This window comes from Staurois parvus, unplaced genomic scaffold, assembly GCF_062004578.1.
Source record: "Staurois parvus isolate SC_StPar_1 unplaced genomic scaffold, SC_StPar_1.0 ptg000483l, whole genome shotgun sequence".
Taxonomy (NCBI): domain Eukaryota; kingdom Metazoa; phylum Chordata; class Amphibia; order Anura; family Ranidae; genus Staurois; species Staurois parvus.
Genome location: NW_028318279.1, coordinates 344,569 through 368,477, shown reverse-complemented (window position 1 = coordinate 368,477; position 23,909 = coordinate 344,569). Strand labels below are relative to the sequence as shown.

At 47.3% G+C, this 23,909-nt stretch overlaps 1 protein-coding gene across 1 annotated transcript in view; it reads left to right on the top strand.

Annotated features, from left to right (window-relative positions):
• LOC149452308 (vomeronasal type-2 receptor 116-like) overlaps positions 1-23,909 on the top strand; it is a 139,938-nt gene that overhangs the window by 70,393 nt on the left and 45,636 nt on the right. The window contains exon 3 of the mRNA XM_089689527.1: positions 21,640-22,425. Coding sequence (XP_089545653.1) covers positions 21,640-22,425 — 786 coding nt within the window. The remainder of the gene's footprint in view (positions 1-21,639; positions 22,426-23,909) is intronic.

Sequence of the window (23,909 nt, the reverse complement as noted above, 5' to 3'; positions counted from 1 at the left end):
TATATACCGCCTCCTCATGCTGCTGCCAAGTCCAGAGTCTCTCATGGGTCCCTATACGGCCTCCCATTGCTGCTGTCTCCATCGCCACACTCTGCCATGTGCCACTTTCAGGTCTCCTCACACACTGCTGGTGTGTTGAATTTTTTGACATAGGGTGCTGCCAGATTACGGGCCCCCTATAGCTGCTGCCAGGCCCCTAATCTGCCATGGGCCCCTATATACCGCCTCCTCATGCTGCTGCCAGTTCCAGAGTCTCTCATGGGTCCCTGTACGGCCTCCCATTGCTGCTGTCTCCATCGCCACACTCTGCCATGTGCCACTTTCAGGTCTCCTCACACACTGCTGGTGTGTAGAATTTTTTGACATAGGGTGCTGGCAGATTACGGGCCTCCTATAGCTGCTGCCAGGCCCCTAATCTGCCATAGGCCCCTATATACCGCCTCCTCATGCTGCTGCCAGGTCCACAGTCTCTCATGGGTCCCTGTACGGCCTCCCATTGCTGCTGTCTCCATCGCCACACTCTGCCATGTGCCACTTTCAGGTCTCCTCACACACTGCTGGTGTGTTGAATTTTTTGACATAGGGTGCTGCCAGATTACGGGCCCCCTATAGCTGCTGCCAGGCCCCTAATCTGCCATGGGCCCCTATATACCGCCTCCTCATGCTGCTGCCAAGTCCAGAGTCTGTCATGGGTCCCTATACGGCCTCCCATTGCTGCTGTCTCCATCGCCACACTCTGCCATGTGCCACTTTCAGGTCTCCTCACACACTGCTGGTGTGTAGAATTTTTTGACATAGGGTGCTGGCAGATTACGGGCCTCCTATAGCTGCTGCCAGGCCCCTAATCTGCCATAGGCCCCTATATACCGCCTCCTCATGCTGCTGCCAGGTCCACAGTCTCTCATGGGTCCCTGTACGGCCTCCCATTGCTGCTGTCTCCATCGCCACACTCTGCCATGTGCCACTTTCAGGTCTCCTCACACACTGCTGGTGTGTTGAATTTTTTGACATAGGGTGCTGGCAGATTACGGACCTCCCATAGCTGCTGCCAGGCCCCTAATCTGCCATGGGCCCCTACATACCGCCTCCTCATGCTGCTGCCAAGTCCAGAGTCTCTCATGGGTCCCTATACGGCCTCCCATTGCTGCTGTCTCCATCGCCACACTCTGCCATGTGCCACTTTCAGGTCTCCTCACACACTGCTGGTGTGTTGAATTTTTTGACATAGGGTGCTGCCAGATTACGGGCCCCCTATAGCTGCTGCCAGGCCCCTAATCTGCCATGGGCCCCTATATACCGCCTCCTCATGCTGCTGCCAGTTCCAGAGTCTCTCATGGGTCCCTGTACGGCCTCCCATTGCTGCTGTCTCCATCGCCACACTCTGCCATGTGCCACTTTCAGGTCTCCTCACACACTGCTGGTGTGTAGAATTTTTTGACATAGGGTGCTGGCAGATTACGGTCCTCCTATAGCTGCTGCCAGGCCCCTAATCTGCCATAGGCCCCTATATACCGCCTCCTCATGCTGCTGCTAGGTCCAGAGTCTCTCATGGGTCCCTATACGGCCTCCCATTGCTGCTGTCTCCATCGCCACACTCTGCCATGTGCCACTTTCAGGTCTCCTCACACACTGCTGGTGTGTAGAATTTTTTGACATAGGGTGCTGGCAGATTACGGGCCTCCTATAGCTGCTGCCAGGCCCCTAATCTGCCATAGGCCCCTATATACCGCCTCCTCATGCTGCTGCCAGGTCCACAGTCTCTCATGGGTCCCTGTACGGCCTCCCATTGCTGCTGTCTCCATCGCCACACTCTGCCATGTGCCACTTTCAGGTCTCCTCACACACTGCTGGTGTGTTGAATTTTTTGACATAGGGTGCTGGCAGATTACGGACCTCCCATAGCTGCTGCCAGGCCCCTAATCTGCCATGGGCCCCTACATACCGCCTCCTCATGCTGCTGCCAAGTCCAGAGTCTCTCATGGGTCCCTATACGGCCTCCCATTGCTGCTGTCTCCATCGCCACACTCTGCCATGTGCCACTTTCAGGTCTCCTCACACACTGCTGGTGTGTTGAATTTTTTGACATAGGGTGCTGCCAGATTACGGGCCCCCTATAGCTGCTGCCAGGCCCCTAATCTGCCATGGGCCCCTATATACCGCCTCCTCATGCTGCTGCCAGTTCCAGAGTCTCTCATGGGTCCCTGTACGGCCTCCCATTGCTGCTGTCTCCATCGCCACACTCTGCCATGTGCCACTTTCAGGTCTCCTCACACACTGCTGGTGTGTAGAATTTTTTGACATAGGGTGCTGGCAGATTACGGTCCTCCTATAGCTGCTGCCAGGCCCCTAATCTGCCATAGGCCCCTATATACCGCCTCCTCATGCTGCTGCTAGGTCCAGAGTCTCTCATGGGTCCCTATACGGCCTCCCATTGCTGCTGTCTCCATCGCCACACTCTGCCATGTGCCACTTTCAGGTCTCCTCACACTGCTGGTGTGTTACATTTTTTGTCATAGGGTGCTGGCAGATTACGGGCCTCCCATAGCTGCTGCCAGGCCCCTAATCTGCCATGGGCCCCTATACCGCCTCCTCATGCTGCTGCCAAGTCCAGAGTGTGTCATGGGTCCCTGTACGGCCTCCCATTGCTGCTGTCTCCATAGCCACACTCTGCCATGTGCCACTTTCAGGTCTCCTCACACTGCTGGTGTGTTAAATTTTTTGACATAGGGTGCTGGCAGATTACGGGCCTCCCATTGCTGCTGCCAGGCACGTAATCTGCCATGGGCCCCCGTACCGACTCCTCATGCTGTGACGTTGCAACAAGGTGGAATTCAACCCTACACATGTTAGACCGCCTTTACGAACAGCGAAAGGCCATCACAGATTTCCTGATGTTAAAAGCGGATAAAGGTACTCCCTGTGTAACTTAGATGTCAGCCATTGGCAGCTCATGCGTGACACCTGCCGCTTGCTCAGGCCCTTTGAGGAGGCCACGCTATTCGTGAGTCGGCAGGACTATGGGATGAACGACGTCATTCCTCTGTTGCACGTCCTGGAACAAATGCTGTTAACAATGGCTGGTCAGGGTGCGGTAGACGTGGCGCACAGATCTCAACGCCACATGACCCCTGTGGGGGCAGGACAGGAAGAAGAGGAGGAGGTAGAGGAGGACATTGGTGCTCAGGAATTATTGAGTGAAATGGGTGGTTTTTCCACTCAGCGGACAGGAGTGGAGGAGCAGAAGCATCTGGTAGAGGAGGAGGAGGAGGAGACAGAGGACCCAGACGCACCGTGGCAGTATGCTGTGGAGATGGAGGCAGGGAGTCCCTCGCATTCCTTGGCACAAATGGCCCATAGCATGCTCGCTTGCTTGCGTAGCGACAGCCGAATAATAACCATCAGACAGAGGGATGACTTTTGGCTGTCCACCTTGTTGGACCCTCGCTACCGGTCCAAAATGGTGGCCTTTTTCACACCTGCTGAGAGGGAGGCCAAAATTACGTACTATAAAAACCACCTATGTAGTCAGTTGGTCTCTGCCTTTGTGCGCCAACGTCCATCCTCAGACACTGTGGGCCCTGTGCGCTCGCGTTCCGCTGGCATGGCAGCAGGGGAGGGGTGGGGTGGTAGGAGCAGTGGCAGCTCCACCAGCAGCGGCTGCCTCAGTCTGCAGTCGATGATGAGTAGCTTTCTTCACCAGCGCAGTGAGGAAACTACTAACCAGCCGCAGCAGCAGCAGCAGCATCAGGTGGACCTGGAGCAGGAGCTCAAACAACAGGCTTGGGCCTACTTGGACAGCACCCTGCCAACCGAGGTAGACAATCCCCTTGACTATTGGGCAACGAAACTTGACCTTTGGCCCCAACTAGCTGAATTTGCCCTTGAAAGGCTGTCATGCCCGGCTAGTAGCGTGGCATCGGAGCGCGTGTTTAGTGCGGCAGGAGGTATTGCAACTCCGCGGAGGACACGACTGTCCACCCAAAGTGTGGAGAGACTCACGTTTGTGAAAATGAATCAGGCGTGGATTAGTCTGGATTTCAAACCACCAGTTCCTGACACAACTGACTAAATCCGCCATTAAATCATGCCCCAAACATGTGCCACTTTCAGGTCTCCTCACACACTGCTTGTGTTTTCAATTTTTTGACATAGGGTGCTGGCAGATTACGGGCCTCCCATAGCTGCTGCCAGGCCCCTAATCTGCCATGGGCCCCTATATACCGCCTCCTCATGCTGCTGCCAGGTCCAGAGTCTCTCATGCCATGTGCCACTTTCAGGTCTCCTCACACACTGCTGGTGTGTTCAATTTTTTGTCATAGGGTGCTGCCAGATTACGGGCCTCCTATAGCTGCTACCAGGCCCCTAATCTGCCATGGGCCCCTATACCGCCTCCTCATGCTGCTGCCAGGTCCACAGTCTCTCATGGGTCCCTGTACGGCCTCCCATTGCTGCTGTCTCCATCGCCACACTCTGCCATGTGCCACTTTCAGGTCTCCTCACACTGCTGGTGTGTTCCATTTTTTGTCATAGGGTGCTGGCAGATTACGGGCCTCCCATTGCTGCTGCCAGGCCTGTAATCTGCCATGGGCCCCCGTACCGCCTGGTCACGCTGCTGCTGGGTCCACAGTGTGACATGGGTCCCTGTACCGCCTCCCATTGCTCCCACTCTGCCATGTGCCACTTTCAGGTCTCCTCACACTCCTGCTGGTTTCCATTTTGTCATAGGTTGCTGTATGGCCTCCCATTGCTCCAAACACTGGTTTTGGCCCCGTGACTGGCCAAATGAGTGAAGTGTGCGGTGATTCCTGCTCCTGCTGGTTTCCATTTTGTCATAGGTTGCTGGCAGATTACAGGCCTCCCATAGGTGCTGCCAGGCCCCAAATCTGCCATGGGCCCCCGTACCGCCTCGTCACGCTGCTGCTGGGTCCACAGTGTGACATGGGTCCTTGTACCGCCTCCCATTGCTCCCACTCTGCCATGTGCCACTTTCAGGTCTCCTCACACTCCTGCTGGTTTCCATTTTGTCATAGGTTGCTGTATGGCCTCCCATTGCTGCTGCCTCCACCGCCACACTGTGGCTCCAAACACTGGTTTTGGCCCCGTGACTGGCCAAATGAGTGAAGTGTGCGGTGATTCTAAGATCGACGGCACTCATCTGCATGTCATACTGAGTGACAGTATTATTTCTCTTCCCCAGCAGACTCCAAGGGCATTTAAATTAAAGGTACAGTGTTCTGCACTAATATTAAGTCTCTCTGAAGCCTAGAAACACCCTTTTTTAAGTTAAATTCACAGCGAATTTATTCGACTCGAATCGAATATTGTCCACGAATTCGCCGAATCAGTCGAATCAAATTTTTCATTTCTTCGCTCATCTCTAATCACCATGAATAATACATAAGGGGGGATATGATCTCCATGTATAATACATAAGGGGGGATGTGATCTCCATGTATAATACATAAGGGGGATATGATCTCCATGTATAATACATGTTATGATCTCCATGTATAATACATAAGGGGGGATATGATCTCCATGTATAATACATAAAGGAGGGATATGATCTCCATGTATAATACATAAGGGGGATATGATCTCCATGTATAATACATAAGGGGGATATGATCTCCATGTATAATACATAAGGGGGGATATGATCTCCATGTATAATACATAAGGGAGGATATGATCTCCATGTATAATACATAAGGGGGGATATGATCTCCATATATAATACATAAGGGGGGATATGATCACCATGTATAATACATAAGGGGGGGATATGATCCCCATGTATAATACATAAGGGGGATATGATCTCCATGTATAATACATAAGGGGGGATATGGTCACCATGTATAATACATAAGGGGGGGATATGATCTCCATGTATAATACATAAGGGGGGATATGATCTCCATGTATAATACATAAGGGGGGATATGATCTCCATGTATAATACATAAGGGGGATATGATCTCCATGTATAATACATAAGGGGGGATATGATCTCCATGTATAATACATAAGGGGGATATGATCTCCATGTATAATACATAAGGGGGGATATGATCTCCATGTATAATACATAAGGGGGGATATGATCTCCATGTATAATACATAAGGGGGGATATGATCTCCATGTATAATACATAAGGGGGATATGATCTCCATGTATAATACATAAGGGGGATATGATCTCCATGTATAATACATAAGGGGGGATATGATCTCCATGTATAATACATAAGGGGGGATATGATCACCATGTATAATACATAAGGGGGGATATGATCACCATGTATAATACATAAGGGGGGATATGATCTCCATGTATAATACATAAGGGGGGATATGATCACCATGTATAATAAATAAGGGGGGATATGATCACCATGTATAAAACATAAGGGGGGATATGATCTCCATATATAATACATTAGGGGGATATGATCTCCATGTATAATACATAAGGGGGGATATTATCTCCATGTATAATACATAAGGGGGATATGATCTCCATGTATAATACATGTTATGATCTCCATGTATAATACATAAGGGGGATATGATCTCCATGTATAATACATAAGGGGGATATGATCTCCATGTATAATACATAATGGGGGGGATATGATCTCCATGTATAATACATAAGGGGGATATGATCTCCATGTATAATACATAAGGGGGGATATGATCTCCATGTATAATACATAAGGGGGATATTATCTCCATGTATAATACATAAGGAGGATATGATCTCCATGTATAATACATAAGGGGGGATATGATTTCCATGTATAATACATAAGGGGGGATATGATCACCATGTATAATACATAAGGGGGGATATGATCACCATGTATAATACATAAGGGGGATATGATCTCCATGTATAATACATAAGGGGGGATATGATCTCCATGTATAATACATAAGGGGGATATGATCTCCATGTATAATACATAAGGAGGATATGATCTCCATGTATAATACATAAGGGGGGATATGATTTCCATGTATAATACATAAGGGGGGATATGATCTCCATGTATAATACATAAGGGGGGATATGATCTCCATGTATAATACATAAGGGGGGATATGATCACCATGTATAATACATAAGGGGGGATATGATCACCATGTATAATACATAAGGGGGGATATGATCTCCATGTATAATACATAAGGGGGGATATGATCACCATGTCTAATAAATAAGGGGGGATATGATCACCATGTATAATACATAAGGGGGGATATGGTCACCATTAGAGATGAGCGAATCGAACACGACGAAGTGGAATTCGTTCCGAAGATTTGGAAAAATTCTATTCGCGACGAATCCGAAGATTAGCAAACTTCGGATGCACGAATCGAATTTTCCCAAAAATGGCGGCGACATGTGTGGCGACGGAGAAAATGGACAGAGAAGATGGGGCTGGGATCTCTGGGAAGGCGCGCAGACATGGCGCACTGACCCATAATGCATTCATGACATGTGATCGCATTAGCCAATCAGCAGCCAGCCAGCACTGTGTAATGGTGGAGCTATAAATCGCGGCCATCTTAGAATTCTCCATTAGCCTCCGGTCATTCAAGAGAGGCAGACCTGTGTGTATTAAGGGACAGAGTTAGGGCCACAGAGACTTTAGGGCCAAAGAATCGTTACTCAGGGCCACAGAATCGTTACTCAGGGACACAGAATCGTTACTCAGGGACACAGAATCGTTACTTAGGGCCACAGCTATCAAAGAATCAAAAATTTAAAGTGACATACACCCTTTTTTTTTTTGGTGGCTGTCGTGCACAGTTGGTGCTGCAGTTTGCCGACTGTGCAAAATAAACTGACTTTCTGCTTCACAACCACTATTGTACGTTCAAATAGTTAAATCCATTTACACGCCGGCTGGCGGTAATATTTTTTGGGTGATTAGTGCATTCCAGTGACACAAACGTACAGTTTCCAGCCAACGGCAAGCTGCAATTGACCGATTGTGTACAATAAACTGACTTTCTGCTTCACAACCACTATTGTACGTTCAAAGAGTTAGATCCATTTACACGCCGGGTGGCGGTAATATTTTTTGGGTGATTAGTGCATTCCAGTGACATAAACGTACAGTTTCCAGCCAACGGCAAGCTGCAATTGACTGTGTATGGCCTTCAATTGAAGCTGCTTCCGCTCCGCCACTCTGCCATTGGACTCTTGATAGTCGTCTCCCCACACTGCTGCTGGGGGGACTTTTTAACATAGGCCTCTGTATGGCCTTCAATTTAAGCTGCTTACGCTTCGCCACTCTGTCATGGGCCCCTGTACCGCCTCCTCTTGCTGCTGCCAGGTCCAGAGTGTGTCATGGGTCCCTGTACGGCCTCCCATTGCTGCTGACTTCATCGCCAGACTCTGCCATGTGCCACTTTCAGGTCTCCTTACACTGTTGGTGGTTTCCATTTTGTGATAGGGTGCTGTATGGCCTTCCATTGCTGCTGCCTCCACCGCCACCCTGCGCCATGTGCCTCTGTCGTCTGCTCACGCTGCTGACGGCTTCCGCTTTTTAACCGAGGCCTGTGTTTGGCTTCCGAATACTGCTGCATCCACCGCCACCCTGCGCCATGTGTCTCTGTCGTCTGCTCACGCTGCTGACGGCTTCCGCTTTTTAACCTAGGCCTGTGTATGGCTTCAGAATAATGCTGCCTACACCGCCACCCTGCGCCATGTGCCTCTGTCGTCTGCTCACGCTGCTGCCAGGTCCATACTGATTCATGGCCCCCTGTACCGGCTCCTCATGAACGTGGTTCAGCGGGTTTGCATCACTTAACGGCAAATCGTTGACAAACACTGGGATGTTCAGTGTTGTGCGCATTAAGCCAGACACCAAAGGGCAGCACAGACCTGTTATTACTCGCTCAAGCATGGCTGAACAAAACCAGTCTCTACCACAAATTGGACCCAGACCTGCCCAGGGTCTCGTAAGTAGATTGCACGGAGGAGTAGAGTCCGTTATTGGAATTAACTGTGAGGGACTTTTAAACCTAGGCCTGTGTATGGCCTTCAATGGAAGCTGCTTCTGCTCCGCCACTCTGCCATTGGACTCTTGATAGTCGTCTCCCCACGCTGCTGCTGGGGGGACTTTTTAACATAGGCCTCTGTATGGCCTTCAATTTTAGCTGCTTACGCTCCGCCACTCTGCCATGGGCCCCTGTACCGCCTCCTCATGCTGCTGCCAGGCCCGTAATCTGCCATGGGCCCCCGTACCGCCTCCTCATGCTGCTGCCAGGCCCGTAATCTGCCATGAGCCCCCGTACCGACTCCTCATGCTGCTGCCAGGCCCGTAATCTGTCATGGGCCCCTGTACCGCCTCCTCATGCTGCTGCCAGGCCCGTAATCTGCCATGGGCCCCCGTACCGACTCCTCATGCTGCTGCCAGGCCCGTAATCTGTCATGGGCCCCTGTACTGCCTCCTCATGCTGCTGCCAGGTCCAGAGTCTCTCATGGGTCCCTGTACGGCCTCCCATTGCTGCTGTCTCCATCGCCACACTCTGCCATGTGCCACTTTCAGGTCTCCTCACACTGCAGGTGGGTTCCATTTTGTCATAGGTTGCTGTATGGCCTCCCATTGCTGCTGTCTCCACCGCCACACTGTGGCTCCACACTCTGGTTTTGGCCCCGTGACTGCCCAAATGAGTGAAGTGTGCGGTGATTCTAAGATCAACGGCACTCATCTGCATGTCATACTGCCTGACAGTATTATTTCTCTTCCCCAGCAGACTCCAAGGGCATTTAAATTAAAGGTACAGTGTTCAGCACTAATATAAAGGCTCTCTGAAGCCTAGAAACACCCTTTTATAAGTTAAATTCGCAGCGAATATATTCGGCTCGAAGCGAATTTATTCGGCGAATTCGGCGAATCAGCCGAACCGAATTTTTGAATAATTCGCTCATCTCTAGTCACCATGTGTAATACATAAGGGGGGGGATATGATCTCCATGTATAATACATAAGTGGGGATATGATCTCCATGTATAATACATAAGGGGGATATGATCTCCATGTATAATACATAAGTGGGGATATGATCTCCATGTATAATACATAAGGGGGGATATGATCTCCATGTATAATACATAAGGGGGGATATGATCTCCATGTATAATACATAAGGGGGATATGATCACCATGTATAATACATAAGGGGGGATATGATCTCCATGTATAATACATAAGGGGGATATGATCACCATGTATAATACATAAGTGGGGATATGATCTCCATGTATAATACATAAGGGGGGATATGATCTCCATGTATAATACATAAGGGGGGATAGGATCTCCATGTATAATACATAAGGGGGGATATGATCTCCATGTATAATACATAAGGGGGGATATGATCTCCATGTATAATACATAAGGGGGGATATGATCTCCATGTATAATACAAAAGGGGGGATAGGATCTCCATGTATAATACATAAGGGGGGATATGATCTCCATGTATAATACATAAGGGGGATATGATCTCCATATATAATACATAAGGGGGGATATGATCTCCATGTATAATACATAAGGATGGATATGATCTCTATGTATAATACATAAGGGGGATATGATCTCCATGTATAATACATAAGGGGGGATATGATCTCCATATATAATACATAAGGGGGATATGATCTCCATGTATAATACATAGGGGGGGATATGATCTCCATGTATAATACATAAGGGGGGATATGATCTCCATGTATAATACATAAGGGGGGGATATGATCTCCATGTATAATACATAAGGGGGGATATGATCACCATGTATAATACATAAGGGGGGATATGATCTCCATGTATAATACATAAGGGGCGATATGATCTCCATGTATAATACATAAGGGGGGATGTGATCTCCATGTATAATACATAAGGGGGGATATGATCTCCATGTATAATACATAAGGGGGATATGATCTCCATGTATAATACATAAGGGGGGGATATGATCTCCATGTATAATACATAAGGATGGATATGATATCTATGTATAATACATAAGGGGGGATATGATCTCCATGTATAATACATAAGGGGGGATATGATCTCCATATATAATACATAAGGGGGATATGATCTCCATGTATAATACATAAGGGGGGGATATGATCTCCATGTATAAATACATCAATGGTCCTTATAGCGAACTTGGTGTAGAATTTTCACTCTAAGGGCCCCTTTACACTGGAAATGCATGTCAGCTCTGTGTTTTTATGTCTGCGCATTTTAATACTTTTAAAGTGTGTTCGCATTAATTTTGCTCTGCATTCTGCAGTGCTTTTTTCTTTGCATTTTTGGGTTTGTCTTTCATGTATTTCCTTTGAGGCCACTTCCTTCTTCTTCTTTGTCCTTTGAGGTGCTGTGTGTTTGCAATGCGTTCTTGCTCGTTCACATGCAGTTGCAGTGTGGAAAAATGCAGCTTGCTCTACTTTCTTTGACTGCAGTGCAATAGTGTGAACTCTGCCCATAGGATTGCCAGGATTTTGGACTGTCTATACATTTGGAGTGCAGTAGAAAATCCATCCAACTGCAGCAAGCTGCATCTCACTGCTTTAGGTTTGAATGGGCCGCAAAAGGTCGTCACAGAGGACAAGGGGGCGCTCTTTATGTCTGCAGGAAAAGAGATGTAATCTCCAAATATGGAAAGGTTTCTTCACAGTAAGAGCTGTGAGAATGTGGAATAGACTCCCTCAAGAGTTGGTTGTGGCCAGCTCAGTAAATTGCTGTAGGAAAGTCCTGGATTCTTTCTTGGATACACAGAATATAACTGAATATAACATTTATAGGTCGGGGGCATGGTCTGCCACAATCCAAGATGGCCACTTAAGCACGGAGCTCCTGCCAGCCGGAGACATCCTGCTTCCCTGCACAGAGGATCGGGTGAGCGCAGGGCTTAGAGAGATGGGGAAACCGGACAGGAACACATCTGGATCCTGGTCCCGTTCCCCCCGGGCCCCTAGTCAGCAGCAGGCAAGACATATAAAGGGGCTATTCCGCTCCCAGCAGAGGGACAGGCCGCAGGCATCCCCCTCTCCCTCTCCCTCCCCGCCTCCCTCTGTATCTGCAGCCAGCTCACAGAGCACAGCCTCTGACACAGAGCCAGACACTGTCCCCCAACAAGATCTCTCCTCTGAATCTCATGCCCTATCACTGAGAGATCTCCATGCTGTGGCAGCCGACATCAAGATTACATTCACCACTGCCCTTTCTGACCTACGTGATGACCTCCACTCCCTGGGCACCAGATTAGAGGGGGTGGAACTCTCTACCAAACAAAATACAGAAGATGACACAAATAGAGCTTTATTTTGGTGGTACGTACTCGCCGCTGAGTGCTTTACTTTTTGCGCTATAAACAAAAAAAGAGCAAAAAATTAAAAAAAAAAGTTTCTTTGTTTGTATTATAAAATTTTGCAAACAGGTAATTTTTCTCCTTCACTGATGTGTGTTGATGAGGCAGCACTGATGGGCACTGATAGGCAGCACTGATGGGCACTGATAGGCAGCACTGATAGGCAGCATTAATGAGGTAGCACAGATAGGCAGCACTGATAGGCGGCACTGATAGGCGGCACTGATAGACAGCACTGATAGACAGCACTGACTGGCATCACTGCTGGGCACTGACTGGCGGCACTGCTAGGTATTGACTGGCGGCACTGTTAGGCACTGACTGGCACAACCGCTGGGCACTGACTGGCACAAACGCTGGGCACTGACTGGTGGCACTGACTGGAAGCACTGCTGGGCTGCACTGATGGGCACTGGTGGGTGGCACTGGTAGGCACAGGTGGGTGGTACTGGTGGGCACAGGTAGGTGACACTTCTGGGTGGCACTGTTGGGCACAGGTTTGTGGCACTGCTGGGTGGCATTGGTGGGCACAGGTGTGTGGCACTGCTGGGTGGCACTGGTGGGCACAGGTTGTTGCACTGCTGGGCACAGGTGGGTGCACTGCTAGGCACAAGTGGGCAGAACTGGTGGGTGGCACTGCTGGGCATCAATCATCAGGGCACTGATCATCAGTGCCCTGATGATCGGTGCCGATCCCCGCTCCAACAACTGCCGGTTCTCGGCAGTACTTTCCTCACGACCTGACAGCGTGAGGAAAGTGCAGCCGAGGATCGGCAATTGCATTTCCCTGTGATCAGCGTGTCATTGGACACGGCTGATCACATGGTAAAAGGCCGCTGTGATTGGCCTTTTACCACATCGTGTGATCAGCTGTGTCCGTAGGATCATGGAGATCGCCAGGTACACGCCCCCGGGGGCGCGCAGGAGAGCGCGTTCTGGGAGGAAGTCATATGACGCTCTCCCAGAACTGACTGGCCGCAGTGTAGCCGTCATTCGGCTATCTGCGGTCGGCAACTAGGTAATATTTATAAGTAATAATACCAGAGCTAGTTGATCCAGGGAATGTGTGATTGCCTCTTGGGGAATCAAGAAGGATTTTTTTCCCCTTCTGGAGCAAATTGGATCATGCTTTATTTGATCCTCTTGATCAGCTGTGGGTATAGGACTGTGTGTATGGAAACTTTATATTTGTGTGTGTTTTTTTTCCCTTTTTTTCCTGTTTTTTCTCTTTTCCATTGGTTGAATTGTACTAGTGTCTTTTCAACCTAACTATGTAACAATAACTCTATACCACAGAGCTCAGTTGGAGCAGAAACTTATTGAGACAAGTCATCAGCAAAAGTCCAGCATTTTTTCTCTATGTTCCCCACTTTCTGTATCCACCCCTCTACAATAATATACAATTTTTCTCATATGTGACCTTTATTGACTGGGAGGGATGTCTCCCAAAAGGTTTTAGAGGCTTAGAATATTCCACATCAAGCTGGAAAGAGCGCCATGTGGCCAGGCTGAGAAGGGTCAAGTGAAGGCTATTAAATGAGTAGCTTTCCTACACCCACATTGCCATTTCCAGAAGCACCCTTCTTATGTCAGATGTCTCTTCCTCAGCTACTGGAGGGGAAGGAAAAATGCCCCCAATTCACCAACATGCCCAGCACCTCAAATTGGCAATACTGCTGGCTTCACAGATAGAACTTGGTCTGAATTTTATCTGTTCGGCATTTGAAAAATTGGCAAACTAGATGGCTTGAGATGGAACTCATAAGTGATAACTTTTGCAGTGATATTACTACACTGATGCAGGCTGGTTGTTCGGTAGTTGGAAGCCACCATCCCTGTACCTTTGTTTACATTCACTTGGCAAAGTATAGTATATGGAGCAGGTTATCTCAGTTGGCTTTTTTTATTTGATGGGTCAGCAGCTGGTGTGATCTGTGATCAATCTCCAGTGGGCAGGGAGAAAGGCATCAGAGGGCATGGCCGGAGCGGTGGCTGAAGCCAAGCCAAACCATCCATGCTTCTGACTCCTGAGGTCAGTGGAGAGGAGTCCGCTTTTATCTCCTATACTGGAAATTGCTTTGGGACACCTGCTCCATTTCCTTGCCGGAGGGGTGATTTTATTTCTACTATCCAGCTTGGAGTAGCTCACATGTGTTTATTTACTGTTTACAATGTTTTTGTGAATGAGTAGGGTACTATTTAATTGGAGTAAACACAGGAAAAAAAATAGTTTGTAATATGTTTCCATTCAATTCATCCCTTGTATGATCCCCTGGTCAAGTGTACATCCAGGGCAACTGGTTTACAGGATAGATAGAACCCAAAGTTATAGAGTCATTTCTGTCATTGTGCTTGAAGAAATATCAGGATTGTTGGTCATCATTAGTGCAGGGCATGTAAACAACAGATTTATGGAGTAGTTTGGAGACCAAAAGGAACGTAAATCTGACAGGTTATGTTGATGGAGGCCAAAAGGAATCAAAAGTCCATCCACTTAACCAGTATGAAGCATAGCAAAGCAAAGCCTTTTTAGAAGATATATGCATGAATCATTCAAATAAATCACAAAACAAGGGGATTGTTTCTCATTTTTGGATAATGGATGAAGCAATGCAAATGACATGTCTTCACTTCCATTCCAGGGTCAGAGATGTCAAGAGGATGGAATGTCATAGAGCCATCATTAATGATTCAGCTGACAAAAACAATGAGGTAGAAATATAGTCATGTTACTGAACACCCCCCCCCCCCCGTTCATCTTAGTATAACTTAACTACTTCCAGGCTCTGGGCAATGGGCGGATGGAGTTCAGGTCCTGACTGGCACTCAAGGACACCAGTTCTTTATTTCTCCACTCTTCTTCTCCCCATACTATTCCTCCTCATTCTAGATTTCTGTTATTTCATTCTTTGCTTTCTTCTCCCTTCTATAATTGCTCCTTTCCACTGACTGATTGTTGAACATACCTACAGTTCCACTTGGGATGGTATTTATTGGCTACATTCTTAGTTCAGATGAGCAAGTTAAATAATGTTCCAATGCACAAAAAGTTCTAGAAAATGCAGTTTTGTGAGGAGCAGTGATTCTATTATTGCTTAAAGTGAAATATTATATTTACACTATTCCTTTAGAAAACTTTCTTCAGAGTTCCTCTAAACCTGCTTGTGAAGTAGCACATCTCTAGGGTTTAGTGATATTTACAAAGAAATAAATGCCATTTAAATTGCCAATCATTTCCATTTCCCTGCAAGTTTCCTTTATTTTTTAAAAATTATTCATTTTGTTATTACATATTTTGAAAATTACCAGCAATTTGTTCTGTTACTTTTGCTGTTAAAAAGGTGGGATTCCTCTAAAATCAATACCAAACCATAGTGCCTCTACTCATTCAGAAAAACACAAGTCCCTTATAAAAAAAAAGAAGCTATAAATCCATCATCAATCACATTGTCCAAAGATGCAGTTCCTGGTAAATCAGAATAATTGATGCCCTCTGAGTGCTGAAAGAAAAAACAGCTGAACCTTCCAACATGTCCCTACCCCATCATACTTCTAGAGGTCAACAACACCTCCCTGAGCTGAACACAAGGGTGGGGATGATGGCTGACATTACTAACCAAATAAGACCATCAGTGATGTCGGCCATCATTCCCATCCTTTGTTTACATGGTTGGGGATTCCCGGCTATACAGTTGCAAGATAAAGTATGTGAACCCCTTGGGATTACGTGGAGTTTTGCATGAATTGGGCATAAAATGTGCTCTGAACGTCATGTAAGTCACAACAATAGAAGAACACAGTCTGCTGAACATAATACTACACAAACATTAGATGTTGCCATGGTTTAATTGCACATAACATGTAAACATTCACAGTGCAGGGAGGAAAAAGTATGTGAGGCCCTAGCTTAATGACTTCTCCCAGAGCTAATTGGAGCCAGGAGTGAGCCAACCTTGACTCCAATCAGTGTGATGATATTGGATGTGTTGCTGACAGCTGTCCTGCCCTTAAAAAACACACACCTGTTTTGGGTTTACTGGTTTCAAGAAGCACTGTCTGATGTGAACCATGCCTCGCAGAAAAGAGCTCTCAGAAGACCTACGATCAAGAATTGTTGACTTGCATAAAGCTGGAAAGGGTTACAAAAGTATCTCCTTGAGCCTTGATGTTCATGTGTCCATGGTAAGACAGACTGTCTACAAATGGAGAAAGTTTAGCACTGTTGCTACTCTCCCTAGGCGTGGTCGTCCTGTAAAAATGACTGCAAGAGCACAGCGCAGAATGCTGCATGAGGTAAAGAAGAATCCCAGAGTGTCAGCTAAAGACCTACAGAAATCTCTGGCACAAGCTAACATTTTTGTTGACACATCTACAATAAGGAAAACATTAAACAAGAATGGAGTACATGGGAGGACACCACGGTGGAAGCCATTGCTGTCCAAAAAGAATATTGCAGCACGTTTGAAGTTTGCAAAAGAGCACCTGGATGTTCCACAGCACTACTGGCAAAATATACTGTGGACAGATGAAACCAAGATTGAGTTGTTTGGGAAGAACACACAACACTATGTGTGGAGAAAAAAAGGCACAGCACACCAACATCAAAACCTCATCCCCACTGTAAAACATGGCGGAGGGAGCATCATGGTTTGGGGCTGGTTTGCTGCCTCAGGGCCTGGACGGATTGTTGTCATTGATGGGAAAATGAATTCCAGAGTTTATCAAGACATTTTGCAGGAAAACGTACGACCATCTGTCCGCCAACTGAAGCTCCGCAGAGGATGGGTGATGCAATAGTTTGGGTCATGCAACAATGACCCATAACATACAAGTAATTCAACAAAACAATGGCTTTTAGAAGAAGTAGAAGTACCCTGATGTGTTTTTCAGCCAAAAACTCTCTGACAGCCAAAGTACTGTGGCTTGGAGCATTGTCATGATGAAGGATCCATGTTGAGATGGTCTCAGAATGCACATAAAAACCTCTTTGTCTCAAGCGACCAAGAACTTCCAGGTAAAATCTTTGATTCACAGTTTGACCAGTAGGTACAAATTCCTTATAGACAATTCCATGTGAATAAAAGAAAAAACAATGACCATTGATTTGACTTTTGATTTGCTCATTCAAGCTTTCTTGGGGTAAGGGGATGAGGGTGTGTGCCATTTTGAACTTTGTTTCTTCATTTTGGGATCATACTTAAACACTCAGGATTCATCTCCTGTGATCACTCAACTCAAAAGATCAGGCTCTCTTTCCAAGCAGGCCAACAGGTCTTGGCAAATGAGTTGACAGCGTTCCTTCTGATCAGGTGTCAAGTTCTTTGGAACAAGTTTTCCGCACACTCTTCTCATGTTCATGATTTCATGAACAATTGCCTTGGCAATTTCCCGTCAGTCACAGTTGAAACCAGACCTCACCGCATCCACATTCTGTTCTGTTTTTGACAAAAAGGGGCATCCTGTTCATCTTCAACACCATCTTGTCCTTCATTGAAGGCCTTGTGCTCAGGGGCGGACTGACAACTCATGGGGCCCCCGGGCAATAGGGGATTATGGGGCCCCTGTGTCCTTGCCCAAACTCAAAAAAGCCTATGAAAAAGGTACCAGGGTCAGGCAAGCTGGGTCACACACTAGCGGGCACATCAGAAACAGAGTAGCAGGCAGAAGATTAGTCAGATTCAAGCTGGGGTTGGCAATGGTAAGCAAACAGACAGGTGGATCAAGCAGAGACATAGTCAAGAGCAAGCCAGGGGTCGGTTCATGCACCATTCAAGCATAGTCAGATGGATCAGGACGGCAACAGGAGATCAAGCACAGAAAGAGGTATCAAGTAGCAGAATGCAAAGTCCTAGAGCAGCAGAACTTTTTAAATAGCTCATTAGGTGCAAATCTAGTGGCGGGTGTGCATGCCTATGAGCACAAGCATGGGATCGGCTAATGGAAATTGTATGTTACCAATGGTGGGTCCTTTGAGCAGGTGTGTGTGTTGCCACACATATGAACATCGTTTTGGGACAGGGTTGGGTGCAGTTGTGGGTATTGTGGGTGCCTGTGTGTTGGAGGGGGAGGGCTGGGTTTCAGGGGTGTTTGTGTTTGCCAGGGTAAAGGATGGTGTATGTTACCAATGGTGGGTCCTTTGGGCAGGTGTGTGTGTTGCCACACATGTGAACATCGTTTTGGGACAGGGTTGGGTGCAGTTGTGGGTATTGTGGGTGCCTGTGTGTTGGAGGGGGAGGGCTGGGTTTCAGAGGTGTTTGTGTTTGCCAGGGTAAGGGATGGTGTATGTTACCAATGGTGGGTCCTTTGGGCAGGTGTGTGTGTTGCCACACATATGAACATCGTTTTGGGACAGGGTTGGGTGCAGTTGTGGGTATTGTGGGTGCCTGTGTGTGGCTATATGAATGATTGGAAGTGTGTGTGCACAAGTTGCATTGAGTGTTTTGGAGTGGATGGATTTACTATTGTTAGAAGGTGGATATATGATTACATACTGTATATAGCCCCGCTGGCATCTGTGTGGTTTGTAGTGAGGTTTCATGGAGATATTGGGTCTGATTCTTGATGGATGGTGATTGCAATGTAGTTGAGGTGGGATGTCTGCTCTTTTAAAATGTATACATAATTATTGTGGTTTATACAGTATGTGGACCCGGCTGGGCTCCTTTGAGGCATTTCACACGTTGGTTGGATACACTATTACCACCCTTGATGTAGTGCTGTTTGAATCTGGGAGACTAATTTTTTGAGAATGTGGTATTGTGGTATTTAAAATTCTTTCCAATGTAGGAAGGCTTGCACTTTCATTATAATTGTCTGTCTCTCTTTTTTTTTTTTTTGTTGCTCTAAAGTCGTTCTGAATAATTTGACTTCTGACAACCTACTTGTCATAACATTGTGCATCTTCTTCCCTTTCTGTAATATACGGTTGAAGGAAACATCTTACTTTTATACCATACTATTTGTGGTTTCTGCCTGTACTTGTCAACAACCTATTATCCTGTAGGTCCTCTTAACATCTAGGGAAAGTGTTGAACCCAGTGAGTAAAATGGTTATATTACTAATAATATCTATGTTGGTTAAACACTTCCAGCAGGGCTTTCGTCGTTCCGGGTTGACGTCACATGACGTCCTCCCGGTATGCTCCACGCTGTGCTGCAGTTGCAATCTGTCATTGGCTGTGTCTATGACAGATCACTGTACTGGCCAGCTGCTGGTACCGTGTGATAGCTGTGACCAATCACAGCAGATCATATGACAACTGCAAATAATTAATGGCTTAATTAGACTGGCTAGCTCACTTGTAGGCCGTCAGTCAGGAGAGTCTTAGTTTAATCTTGAGAATTGAGTAAAACACCTGCAACCAGTGTCTCCAAAAAGAATAAACTCTGAATATAAAACAATCTGAAATTTTGGCTCTTCTGTCGGCTTGGCTGGGACCATGCTTTGGTGCTCAATGCAAGGTGCTGTCTCTTTTGGTAGTGCGATGAACAGTATATTTCTCTTTTGAGAGACAGACTCGTTGGCACAAATCACTTTAGGTAAGGTGAGGTGAGGTGGCTGACAACTTTCACTTCAGAATGAGGAGCGGTGGGCTGAAGTTAATTTAAGATATGTAGCTGTTGGAAAAAAGTCACTCTGTCTAGAATATGAAGCAGTAGGCCAGTTTAACTTGAGATGTGATGTGAGCAAAGTCACTTTAAGGGAGTGATTCTATGGTCTTGATGGACTCTAAGATAAGCTTGATAATAACCACAAAGGAAACTATCACATATCTGGTGATGGAGGCCAATGGAGAAAGGGCTTCCTTTGCGGCTAAGTTCCGGACTCCCCTGAGAGTGGGACAGCGGGAGTCAGGCCCAAAGTGGCACAGGTCACCTTTAGGAGTGCTGGTTGGTGACACACCCAGAAGCAAAGCTGATGTACAGAGATAGGTCTGCAGACAGGAGGTGCCTGTGCGTGGTATGCAAGCCCTTCGGGGATTTAGAAATTTACTGGATAGCCGATTCAAGCCAAGATCAGGTAACAGGTGGGAATCAGAGCAGACATAGTCAGATGGGATAGCCGAGGTCATACACAGAGGAGCGAGAGAGAGAGAGAGTATCCGTAAGCCAAGCCGAGGTCAGATCAGGGGTTAAGCAGAGTAGACAGGTCCAGGAGCAAGACGAGTCGGTAACAGGAAATCACAGGTCAAAATCACAGGAACCAGGAACAGGGCACGGGGAGCTGGAGATCATCCAGCAACTTGAGGAAGTGATGAGCCTCTTTATAAAGGCCATCTGGCACCAAACTGAGGCTGATGTGTGCTTCTGCAGCCTTGCAGGGTACTGACAAAAATGCCAGATCTTCCAGAACGTCTGCCATGGACAGGACCCTGACAGCAACCTCATTAGATGGCTTGGACAGAAGTGGATGTAGTCACTTGAAACACACTTTGCTTAGCAGGGAACAAGGGGTTAATTCGGTTTGGCAACCTGCAAGCAAAGTTTTGCAAAAAGTAGAATTTTGAACACCGATCAGCCATAACTTTATGACCACTGACAGGTTAAGGAAATAACATTAATTAATTACAGTGGCAACCTGCAAGCAGAGATTACGATGGCAGAATGAAGGATGGCAGTCTGAAACTTGAAGAACCTGAATGGTAGCAAGCTGATTATAACTGAATATGATGATATGTGTGCCAGGAATCCTCTCATCCAATCCTTGCGTGGCGATCAGTAGAGTCAATGGGGGGCAGGTAGTGGGGGGCCTTAAGATGTGGCTATGATGGCAGCAACTCTCAAGTTTCTTGATCCAACAGGTTTCCTAGAGGCGGCCTCGTTTTGACAGTAATCTCTCCAGTTCCTCCAGCAGCTGTGCTTCCTCTGCTCCAGTCTGGTCCAGTCTGGAACAGCGTGGCTCAGCACAAACTATCACTTGCACCTTCAACTTCCAAAATCTCTCTCCAACTCCCCACTGTCTTCCCAGGCTTTTTCTTTTAAATGCCCCTGCCCCTTAGTGATCGCTCATGGATCCTGTAGTTTATCCTCAGATTAACGATGTAGAAAAGTTTTGCTTTCAGCTTACACTTCCCAGAAGTCTCTGATTATCGGGATTAGGACTATGGCAGATAAAGTGCTGAATGTTGTCATATTGAGAATAAGGAAAGTTCTGCATTCACAGAAACAATGTAAAGTGTTTGAATAATAACAACCCAATAAAATATTTCCCAACATTTCATCTAGATTAATTATCAAGTCACTGACCGTCGCCTGAGTGATGGAAAAAGCTTTCCAACTTTATTCCGTATGACACCAGATGATGGGGCTCGTTACACGGCTATTATTAAAATTTTGCAGCATTTTGGGTGGAACTGGGTTGGAATAATATCATCAGGGGTTGGCAGTGGTGATGATGAGTCCCAGGAACTGAGTAAAATGATGAGACTACATGGGATCTGCACAGATTACATTATTCAACTCACTTCAGATAGACCCCCTTATATTCAGAAAAGGAGAACTGTTAGTGAATCATCAGCTGAGGTTGTCATAATATGTGGAACTTTTACAATAACCTTTTTTTATTTAGCTTCTGGTATACATTCTGTTATAAACAATATCACATTTATTCTCCCACAATCATGGAATAAATTAAGAATTATGATTAGCTATGACTTGACTCCACTCAATTGCAGCTTCATGTTTATGTGGCAACCAAGAGGAGACTTAAGCATTAATATTTATGATGATGGTGCCAACATCTCCGACTGTCTAACCGACCCAATACTGGAAGATTTTTGGATTTATGGGTATCGCTGCCTTTCCCCAAACTCACACAAAAATTACATTTTCCAATCAAGGTATAATTTTTCCGCAAAACCTTGTACAAAGGTAACAGATTTGTCATTAATATTTTCTCGTTATACAAATATGCCCGCCTGTGTGATGATGGCTGTAAATGTTCTGGCCCATGCTCTTCACAGAATGTACATGAAGAGAAATAAATCTGAACAAAATGGATTACAGCACAGAGTAAGTTGGAGAATACGTGTTTATCTTACTAGGATCCTATATTATAAAATACAAGTAATTATGTCATTTAGGTGAGATGGACAGCTACAATATATGGGTAAAATGTACATAAAGCAACAGTGATCAATACAAAAGTTGCACATGATTGTAAATCTAAAACATATGTTAGTAACACATTAGCAGTTAATTGAAAAAAAATAAAGATAGAGATAAAATTTCAGCCAGAGTATAATGTACCAATGGGATAACTTAGGTAGGGAAAAACAAGGGGGGGGATGGAACACGGCCTAGTGATCAAAATAGAATGGATGTGCTGGTATATAATAAAGAAAATGACCTCACAGTCAAGAAATGCCCGTAGCGGATAAGGAAGAATGAAAAATAGCGCAGGGCATACATGACTAGGCCCAGAGTGGTGAAGGGGAACGGAAAGAGTTAAAGTTAGCTCCAGGGGGTTGGGAGTTGATAGTGGGATGATCTGGTTGGCAGAGGTGGAGTGTAGGAGGGGCTGTGGCACCTTAGGGTGGGGGGTTCTGTGGGGGGGGCGTCAGTGGAGCTGGACGAGAGGAAGGACCAGAGCTTCATTAGCTGGGTCCTGATATTGCCACCCATCAGACCTGCATGGAGGGGATCTTGGCACAGCTGCGGGAAGCAGCAGAAGACAGGGGCATGGACTGGCTGCAGGGCCGGGTCTCTGATCTGTTGGGAGACCCGGGCTTGTCATCAGCAGCAGGGGGGCGGGAGCGCCCACGTGCTCGGAGGTCTAGGCCTCCGGAGCGCTTTAGTCCGGCCCCACCCCCTGTAGGAGCTCAGCGCCGACTTGGGGGCCCCGCTGGCAGGGCGCTCACTTGCCTCTGCTAGCGGAGATGCCGAGAGGAATCCCCAGCAATGGCAGAGCTCGGGGGTGGGGTTTCGTGAGGAAGCCCCTCCCCCCGCCCATGTGGCGAGGAGGAAGAAGAGAAAGTGCTGTCACCGGCTCCTCCGCTGACATGGTGCCTGTCAGGCAGGGTGCTCGGCGTGGGTGGCGTTCGGCTGCGGCTGCCGTGCTGTCTCCTGATGTGGCTGGCGGGCCCCCTGGGAAGTCTGGAGCTCTAGCTCCAAGAAGACAGAGGAAGAGGATCAGCACTGGGTGGAGTGCAGCTGGTTGTGCTGCAGGACGGAGCCCAGGGACGGCGACAAGCGTGGCTGGTGCCAGGAGACGGAGTCAGGAGCGGCACAGCCCTGCGGGACCCGTGGCTCCTGGGACCAGGAGGCCATCCAGACGTCGAGAGGTGGAAGAGAGGTGGGAGAGCGAGCTGTCAGAACCCGATGCGGGGGCGACAGCTGGCCGCTCTTCAACGGTGGAGCAGGGGTGCGCGGCTGATGGGGCATCTCCTGGGCAGCCTGGTGAGTTATCTGTTCCTGAGTCTGTCTCCTTTTCTTCTGCGTTATGGGATCTGCTGGGGGGCAGTCAGGCCGCCCCTGTGGGCACAGCCTCGGTGGCG